The following is a 19585-nucleotide window of genomic DNA, read 5'->3' as shown; positions in this document are numbered from 1 at the left end:
CCTAGGTCAACGAGGGTCAGGTGTCCGGTACAGACAGACCAACAACGGGACAATTTTAACATTTTCACCATCTTATTCATCACTAATTTCACTTCTGACAACGTTTTAGGCGAGAAATTAACTGTTTAGATTTCGATAGGCAGTCTTGCGAAAATTGATGCCAAATTGACAATTTGCTTCAAAGTTTTCGGAGTTGAGAAGCTCCATGTAGTGAGGCGACAGCCAGCAGGCGCCTGGCCCGGCCGCTAGCTCGTCGCTCGGCCAGTCATGCTCAGAGACTTCGCTGTAAGCTGGAGGTCTCTCAGACCGCTCTCGTAAATAAGAGGCTTTTATTTCGCCGTTGACGGTTCGTTTGTTTAAATATCACAACACAGGTCCGTCATAAGATTAACGGGAACCTGTGGTTAACTGTCTTTTTGGAGTTAAACTCCACAAGCGTGTCCTGTGGGCTTGACCAAACTTGCAGGCCAGCCATCACTCACACACACAGTCACACACACACACACACACACAAACACAGTCACACACACACACACACACACACACACACACACACACAGTCACACACACACACAGCAGGCAGAGGCGGGGGAGAGAGAGATACCCGTTTCTCTTCGGGATACTTGTTTAAATTATGACAAATATGCTATATACGTTAGATTTAGTATTTAGTTCATACTTTTTTTGGTGTATTTGTTTTCTGATTTTAACACTATAACGCTATAAATATAAATATATTATTGCGTCACTCCCTTACCCCTCCTACCAGTCCCTATGGCCACTTGGCTAGTGCGAATGCAAATGGAAAAAACGGTTTTGGGGGAGAGTAGCTAGTAGATCTGTTTAGAAGTTTACTTTTCCTATAACTATGTTCTTGTAACTACTTGGTCGGAAAACGGCTTTAGCTTTGTTTTTAACAGGCACCTGATTTAAGTTCAAACGCTCTAAAAACACACTAGACTGCTGCTGTACCTCCTAAGACCGAAACAGCAGAAAGACACAGTTAGCAACTACTTGGTATAAATAACATTACTGGAACATTTAGCATCCAAAAAGCCGGATAATGTTCTCAGGGGTTGGTGGAGACCAAAACAGAGCTAAATGAGAGTGAATTCTAGACTATCAGACATTCATATGTTGAACACAAACACCACGTCATTTTGATAATGTTGCTATGTGTCTGTTGGATGGGCAAGTGTTTTACATGTTCGTTATAACAACTTTGTAAGAGGGTAATATGTCAGTTATGTGTGTTAACAACCTGTTCTGCTTCTCACAAGTGGTCAAACAAATCGATTAGTACCGCTTTTAAAATAAATGTTAATAACATATCAACCAATATTTCTTTTTTTTATAATTTTTTTTAAAGAATTGTGACCAAGATATGTAACATTTTACAGTGTAAAACTAAACTTGTCAGTGCTGTCTGGTGGGCAAACTATGTAATGGAGACACTGTTTCTAAATGACAGCATATAGACAGACATTATTTACCTAGGAAAACGGCACAGCTGATAATGTCGGCCATGCCAATGTATCAATCAGGCTCTGGACGTTAGGTTGCTAAACAGACCTACTGTGCATAATATGCATTTGATCTTGTGTATTCTCTTCCCATGCTGGCTACACTTCCTTAGTGGAAGTGCTGGACATACGGCGAGACTTGGAGGGCGCAGGTTCTTCAAAAACGTCATCCTCCATGCCTTCTTCTATGGGCTTCATCTTTGAGGTTTTAGTGCCAGGGGATTCTAAAAAAAAATGAAAGAATCTGAACTGAATCAATTCAAAAATTTGAATGAACTCTATCTCACAGGTGTCCACTATTGTTAATTCATCAATAATTTTCTCCATTTTTTAATTCTTTGTTCACCGTAGACTAGAGGCAAGACAAACACATTTTCTTCAAGAATTCAAGAAAACATGGGGTGAGTAATTGATATAAAAATGATCATTTTTGAGTATTTCTTCAAGTTCATTGTGCCAGGACTACTTTTATTTAGACACAGTTCAATGTGTCTGTATGTTAAAAGTATCCTGCTTTGAAAAAAATGTAGTTTGATGATATGGAAATGTACGTTGTGGTTTCTATTTGATGACACAATTTAGACATTATGAGGTTCGGAACTTTGCTGGGAGAACATTTTAGTAACTGTACAAAAGTAACTTGATAGGAGTTTAACACTGATAAACCGAGAAACTGCAAAGCAGAAGCAAGTGGAAATAATTAGTGAATGAAAACAGTATAGTAGAGAAAGTGAGAGCGGCAGAGTGCAGATGAAATTAGTGCTGTGGAAATGTACATTAAAATAAAACAAGACAACAGGTAAGCATGGAGGGCGTTATATTATTATATCATAATATAATATTTTGTTTGTCCTGCATTTTGGTAATCAGTATTGGTTGATTAGGATGGGAGCACTGTAATTTCCATGTTTTTATGGATGAATAAATTGAACCTCTGAAGTAATAGGCCACATTCATGATACAATAAAACGCACAAATGGGATGGGTGCTGGATCAACACAATAGCATAGAAAGGACAAACTGATCTGCACACCAAATAGCTCCATTTAACTGCTAGTGACGTTTCGAGCCCACGTCTTCTGTTTGTTCTTTTTACACATTCTTGGTACACCAACATGTCTAATCATTTTGAGGTTAGGGAAATAAACCAATGGAATACTCTCCTGTAAACTGGTCTGCTGAAAGGCACTCATGGTTACAGTAACCTGGAAACACATTAAAACATCCTATTACATGGCTTAGTTGAATACTTGATTCTGATTTGTCAATCATCTGTCATATATGTGTGTGTGTATCCTTGTATGAATGAGTGTCTAGAGTTGCATGTATTCTAATGTGCCTAAGCAGCTGCTGAACTGTTTGGTGGGTTTATGAGGACTATGGTTAACTGCTCCTCAGATCTCTGCAGGGTAAATCCAGACAGCTAGCTAGACTATCTGTCCAATCTGAGTTTTCTGTTGCACGACTACAACGATCTTTGAATGTACACGTTCCACCAAAACAAGTTCCTTCCCTAAGCTATTTTGGAGCGGCACCGCCCAAGACGATTATGATTGGTTTAAAGAAATGCCAATAAATAACAGCATGTTTTTCTCCCATCCCGGAGTGCTGTGTGGACTCACCAGACCCTTCTCCGCAGCGCTGTGGAGGAAGGTCTGGCAATGAGAGACTATTCCAACAATAACATGTCTTTTAAAAGATCTTATGTGTAGATCTCACACCTACACATTACAAAATAACGTTAATAAACGTATATTCTATACCGTGATATTTAATATAGGACCGTAATAGACCTCTCTCTCTCTGCACCACTAAACAATTAGCCCCTTAGCAAGCAAGAAAGCTAGCTTACCAGCCAGCCGGCCAGCCTCTAAATTAGTAAAATGTAAAAACGTAATGTTTAATTCACACGCTCTTGTCACATCGTAGGAAAGCACATTGCTATCTCCAGATGAGAATTTTGTTTGGCTAATTTTCTGTAACCAGTGTATGATGAAGGCATATTGGGTGGGTGAAATTAGCAAGCTAAAGTTAGCTAACAAGGCAGCAGCCGGCCGTTCGGTCTCTCCGCTCCTCTCCCACTGTAGGGAGACGGATCTGACGGTCTGGTTAGCCATCTCCCTGTGTCCGCTGTCTTCCCGGCAGAGAGTGAAGCAGAAGGACCGTAGGCTCTGTTCAGTTCTGCTGCTGATCGAGCAAACGCTGTTTGTTGTGAGTAGCATAGCAACGTTATCCGGTTTCCCTTATTGAATGGCAAAAAGATTACCGCCGCCTGTTGGAGAGTTATTTGCTCTCACGCAGGCGCAGAACGTACGAGGTACTTGGCCGTCGGCTGTAGTCTCTGCGGTGTGTTACAGGGCTAATTTTTGATCAAGATAAAGGTGATGTCTGGCGTCGTCGCCACTAGTCCCCGGCCTTTGGCTTGGTGTGTCAGGGCCTTTAGACTTTGGTGGACTATTTTTTAAATCAATAAAATTGTTTTTAAATCAATATTTGTGCTCATATGGCGCTCCTATCGCTGATCAGTGAATCACAAAGGGAGAGAGAGGGCAGATGAAACAGGGAGCGCTAACAGCGCTAATGGCAACAGTGCTAATAGAGCATTAGTTAGCTCCATGGTTAGCTCACTCACGGGGGCAACTTGGCCTCCGCCAGAGAGCTTTGCTCATCAGCGGCAAAGTTAACCGTCCCGCCCGGGACGCAGGCTTCATCAGTGGGTAACTTGTGTATGAGTAGACGTGTAATAAGCGGGATAATGTAGAGTGAGACAATCATTGATTTATCAGTTACTTGTGCAATATATGTTATTTATTCACTGATGCAACTTATATTCACACTGTGCTTTATGTTCATACTGCACTTTATTTATGTTGACACTGTACTTTATGTTCACACTACAATTGCATTTGTACAATCAATTCTTTTAGCAACATAATCTTTTAACCCAATCTTACTTTTTAACCTAATCTTACTTTACTTCTACTTAACATTTTTATTTCTTGCACTGTAGCTATGTTACTTTACATTACCTTATACACTTATTGACTAGCACTTTTCTTACTCTTACTTTTACCTTGAATCTGATGTGAGCAACTGCAACTAAACAATTTCCCTGAGGGGATCAATAAAGTATTCTGATTCTGACTATTGCAAATGGTCCCCTTCAGGCTGATTCAAGTCCTGCATCACCCTGTCTGTGTTCTAATTTGCAATAATTACCGGCTCACTCTGCATTATCCCTTACTTGTTGGGTGATAATGTGACTTACGGAGCGATGATCCAGCCGATCCTCCTCGTAGGATCTGGTTCAGGACATCATCAGTGTCGCTAGTGCTCGCCATGCTGTTCCTCATCTGTGTCATCGACAGTTGAGAGCACAGGCTGGGCTGACGTTCCATCTTCTTCACTGCCTGGAACACATCCACCAATAAGCATTGTTGTAGTTGTCATGCATTAAGGTATTGATGTGTTGATACTTCCAGTGTTTGTGCCACTAAAAAGCTTTTTTTTTATTATAGTTTGACAGCAGAACTGGACCCACCTTGTCACTGAGTGTGGGATCATTCAGAGAATACAGTTTGTTGGTGATGTCTTTGCCAATAAGGTACCGGAACACCTCATTGAGGAAAGTATCTGACTCCAGGAAGTAGGTGAGCCTCTCTCGAGACCAACACAGGAACTTACAGTTCTCCTCTGCCACGATAGTCACCTGTCAATCAAACACAACATTTGTTTTTCAGGAAATAAGGATCGTATGATCTATCCATTAAACAGAAGGAACAGCTGGTCCAAACTCTCACCCATTATTCATTTCACCACTGCAGTCATTAAGGAGATGACAAGGCAGGTAGGTTTTTATTTATTTACGTTTCTATTTATTTAAAGCTAGAGTGTGCAACTATTTCATATTAATGAGCGTCCATTACATTCATACAAATTAGTTTATACAAAGCTAATTTTCATCCGTTACTGCAAAACCTCAGACGACGACAGACGGAAGCCGGCTTATTATCTGAAGTTTATACGCAACCATGGCAATGGTACACATAAAAATGGCTGCTGCTCTGACTACTGCTACGTTAATTTGAATGGAAATGGCCTTTCTATCCATTTTATTTCTATAGACGCGGTTCATGTCACTGCTGAGAAGTGACAGCAGCAGCATTCCGTTTTGGAGACAAAGAGGACATAAAAACTACAAGATAAATGACCTCTTCTGACGAGTCCACCATGTTTTTAAATCCACCGTTTTCTCCTTGAGCTACTAGCAACTGGTGGGGGAGGGGTGGTGTGCGTTCAGGCTTGAGTCATGTGGACAGTGTGGTTGTCATTAACTTTGAATTCCTCATGGGAGCGACAGAAACTACGCACTATAGAGTGTTTAATCCCCAAGGCAATTTAGCTACGAAGGCACAAAAGGGGTTCGTTTCAAAGTCAAAGTATCTTTATTAGTCTCCCTAAGGAGAAAGTTGTTTTGGACACTGGGAAAAATTGCTGCAAGAGTTACAACAGAGACACACAACAAGCACAGGGTTGAAACAATTAAAGGACAAGTGTACAGTAAACATATTGGCTACTCAAAGAGCTGTAAAAATTGCAAATTACAAATTACCATTTTCTATACTGCAAAAAAAAAGCCATCCTTCCTACATTCTTCTGTTCTCCCATACATGCCTTACAAACACTCATTCCTACTTCCATAAGCATCCATGCATTCAGTCATAAAAAACATTCATTTATCCATTCATAAATATCCATACATTCAGTTAAAAATGTGCATTCATTCCTCCATTCATATCCATACATACATTCAGTCACAGATATACATTAAAGAATTCATAGTCATAAGTTCATCGCTGCTCATTAATGAGCTTGACATTGTTTATTTCTTTTATCTATCTGATTTTCCTTGTTACCTGAAACTTCTCTCCTCTGTGCATCTCAGTGGATCTGAACTCTGGAGAGTCAATAAATGAATTGGTATAGATGTTGTGGAGGAAATGGCCTCGGTATGATACCTTCATCCTGTCACACAGAAACATCAAAGTCAAAACTCTGATTAATCTTAAAAAACACAAAAAAATGCAGTCTCTTTTATGTGATTTTAAGCCTTCTTCTTTTGTTAAAAAAGTGGCAGCCACTTGTATTGATTGGTGAAGCCCAGTTCCTCTTACAGCCATCTAGCCTAAGCCCTCAGTTACTCTCAGAATTACCCTAAAAGTCCCAAATTCACTATCAAAATTATTTGAAAAATAAATAAATAATACTACACTCTCAAATCCATCCAAGTCCATCTTAAATTCCAACATAACTGTCAAGATTATTCAAAATGTTCAAAATCCAGTCTTAACATTATTCAAATAGTTACAAATTCACTCTCAACATTAAAAGAATGACTGAAAGGATTCAGCTTTCACTGTGATTAGGTATTAGGGTATATTAAATGTAAACCTAGATGAATATTTGTAGGTTGATGTCAGAACTGATATTTTAGATTAAATCAGACAGTAGAGTCAAACAGACAGCACATACTTTCCTTTGAGGAGAATGCTGAGGCGTTCGTCCACAGACGTCTTGTCCTCGGCAGCGTAGGCCTGGCCTTTCTTCAGTGTCTGGATGGTGCAGAACTGTCCCGTGAGCCTCTGAAACAGAGCCTCCCGCACATGGAGGGGCTCAAACATCCGCTTGTAGACGGACCGCAGCTCCCTGTCGATCTTAATCTGACAGAGCAAAATCACAGCTTTAACTCATCTTTCAAATGAAACTCTAACATAAAAGGTCCTATGACATGCTGCTTTTTGGATGCTTTTATATAAGCCTTAGTGGTCCCCTAATACTGTATCTGAAGTCTCTTTTATATAGGCCTTAGGGGTCCCCTAATACTGTATCTGAAGTCTCTTTTATATAAGCTAGAGTCCCCTATAGTCAGAGTCTCTTTTATAGACCTTAGAGGTCCCCTAATACTGTATCTGAAGTCTCTTTTATATAGGCCTTAGTGGTCCCCTAATACTGTATCTGAAGTCTCTTTTATATAGACCTTAGAGGTCCCCTAATACTGTACAAGAAGTCTCTTTTATATAGACCTTAGAGGTCCCCTAATACTGTATCTGAAGTCTCTTTTATATAGACCTTAGAGGTCCCCTAATACTGGATCTGAAGTCTCTTTTATATAGACCTTAGTGGTCCCCTAATACTGGATCTGAAGTATCTTTTATATAGGCCTTAGTGGTCCCCTAATACTGTATCTGAAGTCTCTTTCCCGAAATTCAGCCTTGGTGCAGAATTACAATTACAATTGAATTGAATTGAATTGAATTGAATTGAATTGAATAGTGGTGGTTAGGCAAACAACTAGTGACAAACGGCAACATTAGAAAATTGACAAGCACATTCTTCAAATGGTAAGTTTCAAGATTAAAGGCTCATTTTGTTTTTTTCTTTTTAACCTGGACCCTATATTCCTGTGTTTTTGTTTCTGATGGGAACAACAATCTTTGACATTGGTCCAGTATTAAGCAAGACCGCTGCAGTCGGCAGTGGCGAAACAAGCTGCGATGTAATGTAAATGGTCAATCGCGCACCTTTCATTTACATCCACTAAAAGGGCTTGTTTTGCCACTAACAGGCTCAGATTGTCATTCTAAGTGTCAACATTATGGAAAGGATCCCTACAGAGGTTGACCTTTATGTTAAAGAGTAAGATCCTTTTTGTTTAACATTAAACTGCCCCAAAATCGCTATCGCCAAACCCACCAGACTCCATTTAAATAAACATGTAATTTTATTACCGTAAAACACACTACATTCAAAGTAGTCAAAGAAACAAAATAAAAAAATAAAAAAACGCCATCTTGGTTTATCCTTCCACTATTCCAACAATCACCACCCTTAATTTACCCATTTTAATGTGAAAATATGCTGGCTCTATACACGCTCAAAGAATTGTTAATTTACATGGAGTCTGATAGGCAATGGCAATTTCGCGGCTGTTCCTGGTTAAACAAAAACAAAATAGTCTATCTCTGTAGGGATCCTTTCCATAACAGGATCAGACTGAATACATCAGAATAAAAACAATCTAAGCTTGTCAGTGGCAAAATCAGCTACTTTTAGTGGACGGACATTGGCGATGCGCATTTGCCCCATATGAATACATTTCAACCCAGTTTGTGGCTGCCAACGTTCTCGTTCAGTACTAGACCAATTTCAGATATTTTTGTTCACATTAGTCACTTAGACATCATTGCGTGTGAAAATGGAGTCCAGGTTGAAAACTACAGAAATTACCCTTTAATGATTACTTACAGGTATGTCATTTATGCGCACAATCAGCCAACTCAACTGGAGAAACTAACCACTAGTTGTGGCAATGACTGATTGACTCTGACCTAATTACCAATAAGGGGTGCTGCAGCACAGGCTTTCCTACAGTAATGCTGTTGAATTGAGTTGGTGAATTGCAGTGACTCCTGTCTCATTATGAAAAGTCCTGGTCTGATTCTGTCAGCTCACTAGAAGCCCCTTACTTTCAGTAAATCCCCTGATGGCACCCATGGATTTTTTCTGCTTCTCATTACCATAAAGCAGGACCAAACCCAGGATATGCTGCTTGCTGCCTCAGACAGCCTTGAGAAACACTGAGGCTCATTAAGGAACACACTGTTCCCCCAGCACCTGGCGCAACTATTTCAGTTTATGCCAGGATCAGACTACACAAATTTAGCCCAATTTTGACCCGACAGACAAACGTTCAAAGTCGTGCCCGATAATGAGGGACGGGACCGACAAACGTGTGCCTTTACCTCTTGCAGTGTGACATAATCAAAGATAAGCGATCTAACGTCTGGGACGCAGAAAGTCTAGCATGTCAGAATTTTTTGTCTTTTTTTCCACCTAGTGTGACATGTTCTACGACGTGTTCCTTGGCATTGACCAATAGGAAGAGAGAGTGCTCTCTAGCGCACATACAGTATGTAAACATGGGGAAAAAGGAGAGACGCTACTGCTGCTGTCTGGTGGAGGAAAGATACACACAGTGCACAGTGCACTGCACGCTAGTGGGCTAGCCACTAGCAGTTATCTGTTTCTCTTCACTTTGACCACTGACAAGCAGAGAAAACAGGCTACACCCTCCTACAACCACGATGACTGCACCTGATTGGATGAACGCTACACGTGGGGCTCCCGGATTTCAAAACAGACCATAATGGCGGCTCGTTTGGAAAACAATCTTTTATTTTATGAACATTGTTCACTGAAACGTGTTTCTGAAAACATTTGAGCGAGAAATAGGCCATGCAGTTGCTCAATCTGTAGTTATTTCAGATCGACAACGGTCAGTTTAAAAGATTTTCGTGAGTTTTTGAGAGGCTGCTGCTCCTCCAAAGCGCCAACCTATGAACTTGCGTCGACCTATGAACTCGCGTGTGATCTTCACGACAGCATGCGATAATCGGTGTCATACACAGAATTTTTGGCAATATGTCTGTCTAGTCTGACATAGTGACTGTTGTTAAAGACAAACAAATGGTGTAGTCTGATCCTGGCAGTGAAACACTCCAACGGCCTGAATGTTAAGCGACGGTTAGAATGTGGATGAGGGCGTTCTGACGTAGAACTCACCGGCCTGCGCTTGTACAGGAGGAAGAACAAGTGCATGAAGTTGACCACCAGAAACACCACATTCCAAACCATCACATCCAGGTTGCACCTGTACAGAGTCGCCCACACAATGAAGAAACCACATCCTGTCAGGGTTCAAGACACAGAAAAAAAAGTGGATTTAGGTGAAGACATGTCTAGCACCATTGGAGATTTTAGACCCTTTTTAGGGGGGCTCAGGCCAATCGGAGGTGGTTGTGCCAGACTCCCGCCTTTGGCTGAGTCTCTGTCTAGTCTGTCAGAGGGAGAGCAGGAGTGCGGTTGTGAAGTTTAATGGTGGTAGTCCCCAGAGAAGAAGGTGGTAATTTCATGGCGCAGATTAGAAACCTAATTGAAACGTAAGCAACCGAAATGGCTGAATGTTAGAACATTGTGTCAAATTGGTCTTTATTACTGTGACTTTATAAAGTGTCAGGTTTAGTTCCATCATAGTGTTAATAGGGTCGGCTAATGGAATTACTGATTAAGCAGCCTTTTGCAAGGCAGTGTATCCATGTCTACATTCTCATTAGGGGCTGAGCCCCCTTAAAGGTCTGATCCTAGAATCGCCCCTGGGTAGCACTTGAAAGTCTAAAATTTAAAGTTGTATACTTCAGTCTAGTTTAATATCCATTCATAAAGACAGCATTTATAGCTACCGTGGTTGTAATTTCAAGAAGTTCAATTATCCTGCTGTGGGTTATTACTGCTTGCTTGTCCTATTGACCTAAAAACCATCAATAACCACAATTAAAAAAGATTCAATCCAGCATGGAGCACTGACATGAAAACAGACTACAACTACATAGACTTCGGTCACGGAAGGCTTGTATCATGTGGACGTGCCGACAGTTTTGTTGTCATTACTTAGAATTCCTCATGGGGGAGAGAGAAACTACGCACTATAGCTTTAAGCTCAACCTGCAAAAGTGCCTTTCATATACAACTTTCCAAGGTGAAAACACATCAAGTTAGATATGAATGTGTTCTCATGTCAATATGATTGTGACAAAACATTTTTTTTAATTGTTGAGAAGTTATCGACATGTGTTTTTTTTTACATATTAAATGGCAATAGAATAAAATACAAGTTGTGCACTGACAGGAAAATAAATCCAAATTTAGTTAGAGATACTATTAGCAAATGGGATTAATTCAAAAATTCATTCTGAATGTTATTCAACACTTTCTCCACACGGCTAAACTGGAAGAAAGGATTGTTGGGAAAATACTGAAGCCTAATTTATTTATTAATTTGTTGGCTTTTATTTCTCACATTGTAGAGTCATTCAGCTCCAGCTTATCATATGAACAGATATATTTGTCTATTTTATTAAAGGTGCTGTAGGTAGGATTGCGAAGATCCAGGACTTAGTCAAAACATTTCAACATCGACAACTTCTCAGTCCCTCCCCCCTTTCCGCTAAATCCCAAAACGGTCTCCTAAGCCCCTCCCCCCACAAGGGAGAATGAATGCATGTGCATGAGCAGTGATTGACATGCAGTTAGACACAGCCCCTCTGGCCCTGATTGGTGCATCTGAACAGGGAGCGGTGGATTTTTGCAAATCTCACTACAGGCTGTAGGTGGTGGCAGAGGAGCTGGATTTTTTTTTTATAACCTGCTATAAGTAGTTCTACTGGAACATAGGGTCAGTTTCAGCAAATATGACAGAAAGTTAGTTTTATAAGTCTTACCTACTGCACCTTTAATATAATTATGACCCATCTAGTCTTCGATAATGAATCACCCAAGATGTGTTTAAAGTTACCTTACAGGATAAACTATTGTAGCTCTGTTAGTTTACTTTTCCTCTTTCCTCTATCTGGTTATGTTTCTCTGTAAAACCCTCTGAGACGGTGCCAAAGTGTGATATAACCAAATGAACTGTCAAAATGTCCCATAAATCCGGCTGCTTCCTGTCTCTACTCTCCTTCCAAGCAGAAGATAAACATGTTGGAAGTGCTTTTTCCATCCCCCCCCCCGCCCCCCCCCATTCTCTCCTTCCTTTATCTTTCATTGTCAGAGCATTTTAGGGCCCCAGCACTGTTGAAGAGATCCTGCTTTGTGCAGGAGAGCTTTAAAAAAAAATTTTTTAAATGTCAACTAAACCAAATCCTTAACAAGCTTTACCAATACTTCTGATTCACTTCTCATTCAGTGGTGGAAGAAGTATTTAGATCCTTTACTAAAGTAAAAGTACTAATACCACACTGTAAAAATACTGATGCAAGTAAAAGTCCTGCACTGAAATTGTAACTCAAGCAAAAGTACGAGTTTCATCAGGAAAATGTACTTAAAAGTATTATAAGTAAAAGAAATACCCTCACATTTTAGAGCATCTGTGTGTTTAATGGTCTTATCCTTTCAGCTGGACTTGTAGGCCGTTATATTGTTGGCCAGTTTAATTTATAATAAAACATTAGATTTTATAAACTACATCTTAATTTGCAAAGTAACTAAAGCTGTCAGATTGAGCTAGTGGAGTAAAAAGTACAATATTTCTCTCTGAAATGTAGCGGAGTAGAAGTAGAAAGTGGCATGAAAAGAAAAGACTCAACTAAAGTACAAGTACCTCAACATTTGGACTTAAGTACAGTACTTGAGTAAATGTACTTAGTTACATTCCACCACTGTTGTGATTAGAGTATAGATCCGGGCCATATTTATTAAGCATCTCAAAGTGCTTCTCAAAGTTTAGTCTTAAGTGCTGAGAATTCATGAAATTACTATCAAACTTAAGTATAAAAGCAAGTTATCAAATTTCTTAACCCTTGTGTTGTCTTCCCGTCGACCAGGAAATTTTCTGTTTCTCTGGGTCAAAGTACAAACTTTTTTTTCAACGTTTTGGTCATCTTTTTTGACACGTTTGCAGCTTTTCCTGATATTTTTGTCACTTTTTTCGTCGTTTTGTCACTTTTCTCGATGTTTTTGAAGCTTTTGTCGATTCTTTCTGAGCTTTTTTTTTTTTTTATCTTTTCCTGACATTTTTGTCACGTTTTTCAACGTTCTTTTATCGTTTTTCTTCTTCAAATGTTATAAAATTGAAAAAAAAAAAAAAAGTGAACTGATCATTTATTTTACTCGTGAAGAGCGTTGTAGGGAACCATCCAAGTTATTTTTTTTCTGACAATTTGGTTGAAAGAAGCTTTTTGAAAATGGGTCAAATTTGACCCGAGGACAAGAATCACTCGTACTCTCCCAGTTATTTAAGGCAGCTCTAGAGGTCTCTCCAATGGTTAGGAGTTGCCAGTAGGAGCTTGTGATGGCACTGAGACAGAGACGTGCGCCAATCTTTCAGGAGAGGAAGAATGTTTTTGAAATGTTTGACGACGAGCAGTTAATCAAACGGTATGGTTTGGACAGAGCAGGCATAAAATATCATAACATCTAGGCTATGTATAGGCAGGTCAGTTAACAGCACACCAGTTTAAAATGTGGAATTAAGACCTGGTGGAAAACGTGTTTATCTTACACTTCCAATGTGTATATCATAATGTATTCTCTTGAAAAAAATGTATTGTTAAATGTGTGTTGAATGTAAACTCCTCTTAGGAATTCCACCAGCCAATGAGAATTTATCTGAGAACATTCTTAAATAAGGAACTCTGTTCAGTGATTGGTCCATGGCTATGGCGTCATCCAAAATCCCGTTTGTGGCACGGCAACGTGTCCTGAATCATCTCTAAGACTGACACTTAAGATATAGTCCCAAACTTCACCTAACCCTTGTGTTGTCTTCCCGTCAAAATTGAAAATCAACACTTTTGTTGACGCTTTTTATCGATGTTTTTAACTTTTTCTTACGTTTTTGTCCCTTTTTTCAACACTTTTGACACTTTTTTCAATGTTCGTCACTTTTTTTTTTACGTTTTCAACACTACGTAACAGTAACTTATTAACTTTAGTTTTACGCTTATTTTTGGAATTTATGGTCAATAAACCTCATTTATAGGCAAGTACACCTTTATTTTTGAATTAGAAAAGCAGAAATTAATTATTATTTAGACTAAAATTAAAGGAATGTATGTTGATGGATAATCACAGACTGGAATATGTCAACTTTTACTCTACTACTAAATTACTTCAATTTTGTTTTTTCAAATGCTATAAAAGTGAATAAAACACCCCAAGATTTGTACTTGCCAAAGAGCGTTGTGTGGAATCATCCATGTTATTTTGGGTAATTAAAATTGGGCAGTTAAAAAGAAAATTGATATAAGAATTTAGAAAACGGGTCAAATTTGTCCCTTGGACAACATGAGGGTTAAATTACGACTGAGATGCTTGATAACTAAGTTTTAAACGCAGCTTTGAGCCGAGAATTGTTTTTACTCTTAAGTCAATTCTTTGCAGTGATCTTGTGAGTCATTCTCGGAGGCTTGATCCATACGGGCCCTGTTGAGGCTGTGATAAATTTAGTTTTAGCCAATATTTCCAGCTACAGTGTTATCAGCACAGGAATGGCATCAGCAGGGGGCACTGTGGATAGACCTGTCATCAGGAGGAGGCGCAGCAGGATCATGTGCAGACCCAGGGTGGTAGGGATGACCAGACCAAGCAGCAGGGACAGGCTCCCCAGATGGAAGAGGAGGTGGTGGGCATGCTCCCACTCCTGGCACGTGGTGGCATTGAACTCCACCGTCGGGACTCCTGGAGTGGCCGAGGGGAAGGAGGGCAGCGTGGTGAAGAGGAGGGGGGGCAGCTCTGGGGTAGAAGACATCCTGCAGCACGGTCACCTTGAAAACTAGGGCACAGTTGGAGAAAATGTGAGTGGAGGATGATGAATTGCCCGGGGTGTATCGTTAACATGCTGGTCACAATGTATTTCTGCTCCTTTTGGAGAGAAAAAATACCTTCTTTTTTTGTTGCTCTATTAGGCTTATTCTCCCGTTAGCAAAGATGTTTGAAATAAAATGATACATGCTTATCAATTATGATATTTGCTACATTGGACAGCAAAGTAAGCCGAAAAAAACAACATCAGAGATATAAAGTTGTTATGGTAAACATGGTAGCAAACAGTTGCTTTGTAACCAGGGGTTGATGCATAGACTGTATAGGGCCTGACACGCCAAGCCGACGGCCAGAAACTAGTGGCGAAAAAGGCTGACTGTGGCGTCGCTTCTCGTTGGCCCTCGTCACCCTTGTCCTGGTCAAAACAATAGCACAGGAACACACCACACAGACTACAGCCGACGGCCAAGTACCTCGTACGTTTTGCGCCTGCGGGAGAGGAAATAACTCTATACCAGCAGGCAGCGGTAATCTATTCTTCATTCAAAAAGGGAAACTGGATAAAAACATTTGCTCAAATCTGCCGCAGCAGAACCGAACAGAGCCTTACGCTCCCTCTGTTTCACTACCCGCTGGGAAGACAGTGGACACCGGGAGAGGGCTAACCAGACTGTCCTTCTCCCGGTCAGTTCTCTCGGCAAAGAAGTCTCCCTACAGTGGGAGCGGAGTAGAGGGACCGACCGAACGTCCCGCTGCTGGCTCGTTAGCTAACATTAGCTTGATAATTCAAAAATGTCATCACTCATCTGGCGTTAGCAATGTGCTTTCCTACGATGTGACAAGCACGTGTGAATAAAACATTAATTTGTTACATTTGACTAATTTAGAGGCTGGCCGCCTGGCTGGTAAGCTAGCTTTCTTGCTAGCGGGCTAATTGTTTAGCGGTGCAGAGGGTGCAGAAAGAGAATTCTATTACGTTCTTTATATTAAATATCACAGTATAGGATATACGTTTATTAACGTTATTTTGTAATGTGTAGGTATGAGATCTACACATAAGATCTTTTAAAAGACATGTTATCTTTCGGGCCGATTCTTCGACTTTGAATCGGCCCAAAAAAAAGGCCAACAAAGGCAGCCCAACTTGGACTGATGGCCGGCGGTCGCCTTGGCGTCTCAAGCATAGACATTATATAAACTGGACCAACAGATCCCGTTGCTCTGGACGGAGACCAGTGAAGGATATTAGAAGCACTTTTCCGGTGAGCGCTGAGCGTTACTGCGCAGCCTCCAACTGAGAGAGACGATGTAAATGTGACGTGAGCAACGTGTCTGAAAGTTGTAAGTCTTCTGGTAGCTGTGCCAAGAGAAATCTCAATCATTCCCAATCTTGCAGAGACAGAGAGCGTAGGTATATGTAAGGAGATAACATAGGCACAGGGTAATTATTGCTAACTAAAATGCTAGTTAACATTAGTAATTAAACTTAAACAGCGAATGTAAGTCAAAGCTGCCTGCGAGCTTCTCCTGTACTATGTGGTAATTCCTCCACTATGCGACAGTAAGTCGCGTGGTTATGACACAATCATTTTTATAAAAACGTCTGCTACGGAGCCATAACGTGAGGTACAAGGTAATGGAGCCTTTTATACATTGTCGTGTTTCTTTAGAAATAAACAATGAACAAATAAAGTCTTTAAACGCTTCAGATGTAAAGTTATTCGCTCTCAAAGTGACGTCAAAATGAATGGCAGTCAATGGGATGCTAACGGCGGGTGAGTGCTTGTTAGCATCAAAATGGCGCCATAGGAGCTATGTGTTGTGAGGAGAGGCTTACCCCCTTGGTCTCAGGGCCTTCTAAGTGAAGCCAAAACATCTTGTTCGCCCCCTGGTGGCTAGCTGCTGTATATGTCATAAGCCCCCCTCCATGTTAGCGGATGGGACATGGGCCAAACTAAAAAAAATCAAGGTACGTGTCAAATGTTTTTTTTTTCCAAACATGTTTAAATGTCAAGTTAGGTAGTCATGTATGCCAATGTGTTTATTTTTCTGATAAGTTTGGTTTCAGTTATTTGAACGGTGTGAAACGTCATGATTGACAGCTGTGATTGGTCATGCAAGTGGATAAAAACATGGGCAAAGACGGTCAGGAAGATCCGCGCTGCTTTTGCTTAACGCTAAAGGGTTAGTCCGGATTCACCGAAGTCACACAACAACACACTCAAACCAACCGATTGAGGCAGCATTAAGACCAGCAACTAGCCGATCGAGGCAACAGTTAGACCAGCAACTCTCATGTTCTGCAAGGTAAAATGACTGTTTTTGTCAATGGAGTCTGGTTGCTTTGAAGAGAGCATAGATAATGGCTTCAGTTCCCTGTTGAAAAGGGCTGTATGACGGCAAGGTAAAGCGGTGAATATATTCTAAATAACTTAAATTGAAGGGATACTTGTCCGATTTGAAACCAGCTCTGTGTCCTGGCAGTGTGTAAGGCTTCCCTCTGTGGCACCAGCTATCAGTTCGCTAGTCTCACGTCTTATCTGAGATGCAGAGGTATACTTACTGTGCAAAGGAATAAGACGTCATAGTCCGTGGTATGTAATTCTTAAACCACAGCTATGAAACAATCACATTGCTTGATTTGAGCTACCCGTTTTATAAAAGAATATTGATTAGTGCAGCTTTAAGGAGTCTTCCTGCCCAAATACAATTGCTCTTTGTTGAGTGCATCTCAAGTTTTACCCACTGGACAACCACTATCTTTGTGGACAAGAACTCTACTTTACTCTTCTGTATTTATTCATTTAGCTGGTTTTCTTTATTTGATATATTTCATATTTTGTTGCCTTTGCCTTATTCATTTTTATGCAATTTGAATCGAATATACAGTACTTATTTTCTACTTGAATGTGTTTTGTGTCTGTCGGATTGCAGATACAAAAACAGTTATGTTGGCTTACATTTTTTAAAAACACTGTATTGAACAAAGAACAGTTCATGTCACAATGTCACATTACATCCTGTGATAATCTCACAATAGGCATGCACAAAAAAGCTCCTTTATAAAAATGGCTTTATCTGTTCTACTCTTAGATGAACTAAAGTAGGCTACAGGTGCTCACAGAATACAATCATTCATATTTTGTTATACAATGAAATAGTTTTACTTTCTTACTATAGCCTAAACAACATCACATTCTCCCAGTGTAACAGAATCAGCTGCTGTGTTTCTTCTCTGTCAGACTGATGTGCTCTTGCCCTGGGAGGGCTCTCATATAAAAATAGATGTGGGGGATAAACATGCAGTCTCCTCACGGGGATTTCTCACAGCAACAACTTTCCAACTGCGCGTCAAAGTAGCCTACCAAGAGGAAAAGGTTCTCATTACTTACCGATTCAGCAGCAGCCGGTGGTACAGCCTAGGAGGAGGAATGGGTTTTTGTGAAAGAGTTGAGACACTGCTGGTGACTGGAGGCTGGACACTCAGATGAGGTGGTGTGGGAAGGAGGAGGGCTCTACAACATGCGCCGCACATTCCACACAGCTGACAGGGAGAGACTAAAATGGGCAGGAAGGGGAGAGAAGTGCACTTGCAGGGACTGAGAGTTCCGAGAGGGGGAGACAGAGCACATATTCACCCCGTTTTCTTTAATGGGAAAATAGTGTCACAATACTCCACTAGCAAATCAGTCAATTTAATGATCCACCAATATAAGGAAAGGATTCTTTTGAAGTGCTTTTTTTCTCCCAAGTGGATATAAACATAGCACCGCCCTGATAGCATTAAAGAGAATCTACAAGAAAGAACATGGCCAGAATTACCCATGATTCTCTTAGCTTTGTGGACTAGTTGTTTCTTCCAGAGGGAGATCAGGTCCAGTGATCTTAGAGCAGGTGAGTAATGAGGCTATTCTTGCTTCTCACAGGCAACCCATAAAAGCTACATAAAATGTCCTCAGACATTAAAAGAGTTCAGCTTAGTGAACTCTTTTAATGTCTCTGAGGAAATTTGATGTAGCGTTTATCATTCCTTTATTGGAAGTCTTTTAACTTCCATCCTCGTCTTATGCAACATTTATTGACTTTTTTTTTTTTATTTTATTTTTTTATTTTTTACATATGTGGAGACTATTAAAGAAAGAAAGAGACAAGCATGTTTTTTTTGTTTTTTTAAAGAAGTCAATGTTTAAACTTTTTGGAGTGAATCAACCCAACTTCAGTTTTTTTTAACTCAAGATAGGAATGCAAACAAATCAACTGGATTATTTATTGGTTATATTTTTTATAGTCTTTGCATTTGAAGTTGTGCTAAAATGTTATGTACTTTAAACGCCTCAAATTTCTATAATTTAAAAAAAATGTATTATTATAGATTATTTTGTATGCAGCCTAAAATCCAAACCTTTTAAAATGTGTACTTTTGTTAACTCATAATATATCATATTTAATATATTCATAATAGGGCTGGGCGATATGGAGAAAATCAAATACCTCGATATCGATACCGCAATGATATTGTAGTGTTGACTACTGGTGCTTTCACAAAATATTTACACAATGAGACTTTTGATAAATAATCATCAGTAATGTGGATATAATGACTAAGTGGGTAAAGGCAAATAATAGAACAGTTACAACAGTCTGGTAAGTTCAGGAAATGACATCACTTATGTTATATTACGATA

The 19585-nt window shown here is 40.0% G+C and overlaps 1 protein-coding gene and 1 long non-coding RNA gene across 3 annotated transcripts; both read right to left on the bottom strand.

The window, feature by feature from the left end:
- Window positions 1-932: 932 nt before the first annotated feature.
- bves (blood vessel epicardial substance) lies at window positions 933-18421 on the bottom strand. 2 transcript variants are annotated; one of them, XM_031313066.2, is made up of 8 exons: window positions 18293-18421; window positions 14658-14910; window positions 10146-10270; window positions 7056-7243; window positions 6440-6548; window positions 5065-5232; window positions 4792-4933; window positions 933-1747 (listed from the first exon to the last, which is right to left on the bottom strand). In XM_031313066.2, the coding sequence occupies exons 2-8, from the start codon at window positions 14884-14886 to the stop codon at window positions 1623-1625; spliced, it is 1086 nt and encodes a 361-aa protein (XP_031168926.1). In that variant the 5' UTR covers window positions 14887-14910; window positions 18293-18421; the 3' UTR covers window positions 933-1622. The 2 variants fall into 2 exon arrangements, with proteins under 2 accessions (XP_031168926.1, XP_031168927.1); XM_031313067.2 differs by lacking the exon at window positions 933-1747 and adding an exon at window positions 2354-2728.
- On the bottom strand, window positions 13887-14401 carry LOC118496089. Its single transcript, XR_004898564.1, has 2 exons — window positions 14290-14401; window positions 13887-14239 (listed from the first exon to the last, which is right to left on the bottom strand). It is a non-coding gene; the product is annotated as an uncharacterized LOC118496089 (long non-coding RNA).
- Window positions 18422-19585: the final 1164 nt, after the last annotated feature.

The sequence above is a fragment of the Sander lucioperca genome, chromosome 10, assembly GCF_008315115.2.
Source record: "Sander lucioperca isolate FBNREF2018 chromosome 10, SLUC_FBN_1.2, whole genome shotgun sequence".
NCBI classification, from domain to species: domain Eukaryota; kingdom Metazoa; phylum Chordata; class Actinopteri; order Perciformes; family Percidae; genus Sander; species Sander lucioperca.
The sequence above is the reverse complement of the archived record's forward strand: the minus strand, read 5'-3'. Positions and strand labels throughout refer to the sequence as shown.

Bases quoted from the DNA above. Each gene is read 5' to 3' on its own strand.
- bves (XM_031313066.2), bottom strand. From the start codon at position 14,886: ATGTCTTCTACCCCAGAGCTGCCCCCCCTCCTCTTCACCACGCTGCCC. The intron at 5,233-6,439 runs GTAACAAGGAAA...TTTGATTGACAG, and splicing joins ACAGAGGAGAGAAGTTTCAG to GTGACTATCGTGGCAGAGGA. The intron at 4,934-5,064 runs GTGGGTCCAGTT...GATGTGTTCCAG, and splicing joins ATCCCACACTCAGTGACAAG to GCAGTGAAGAAGATGGAACG.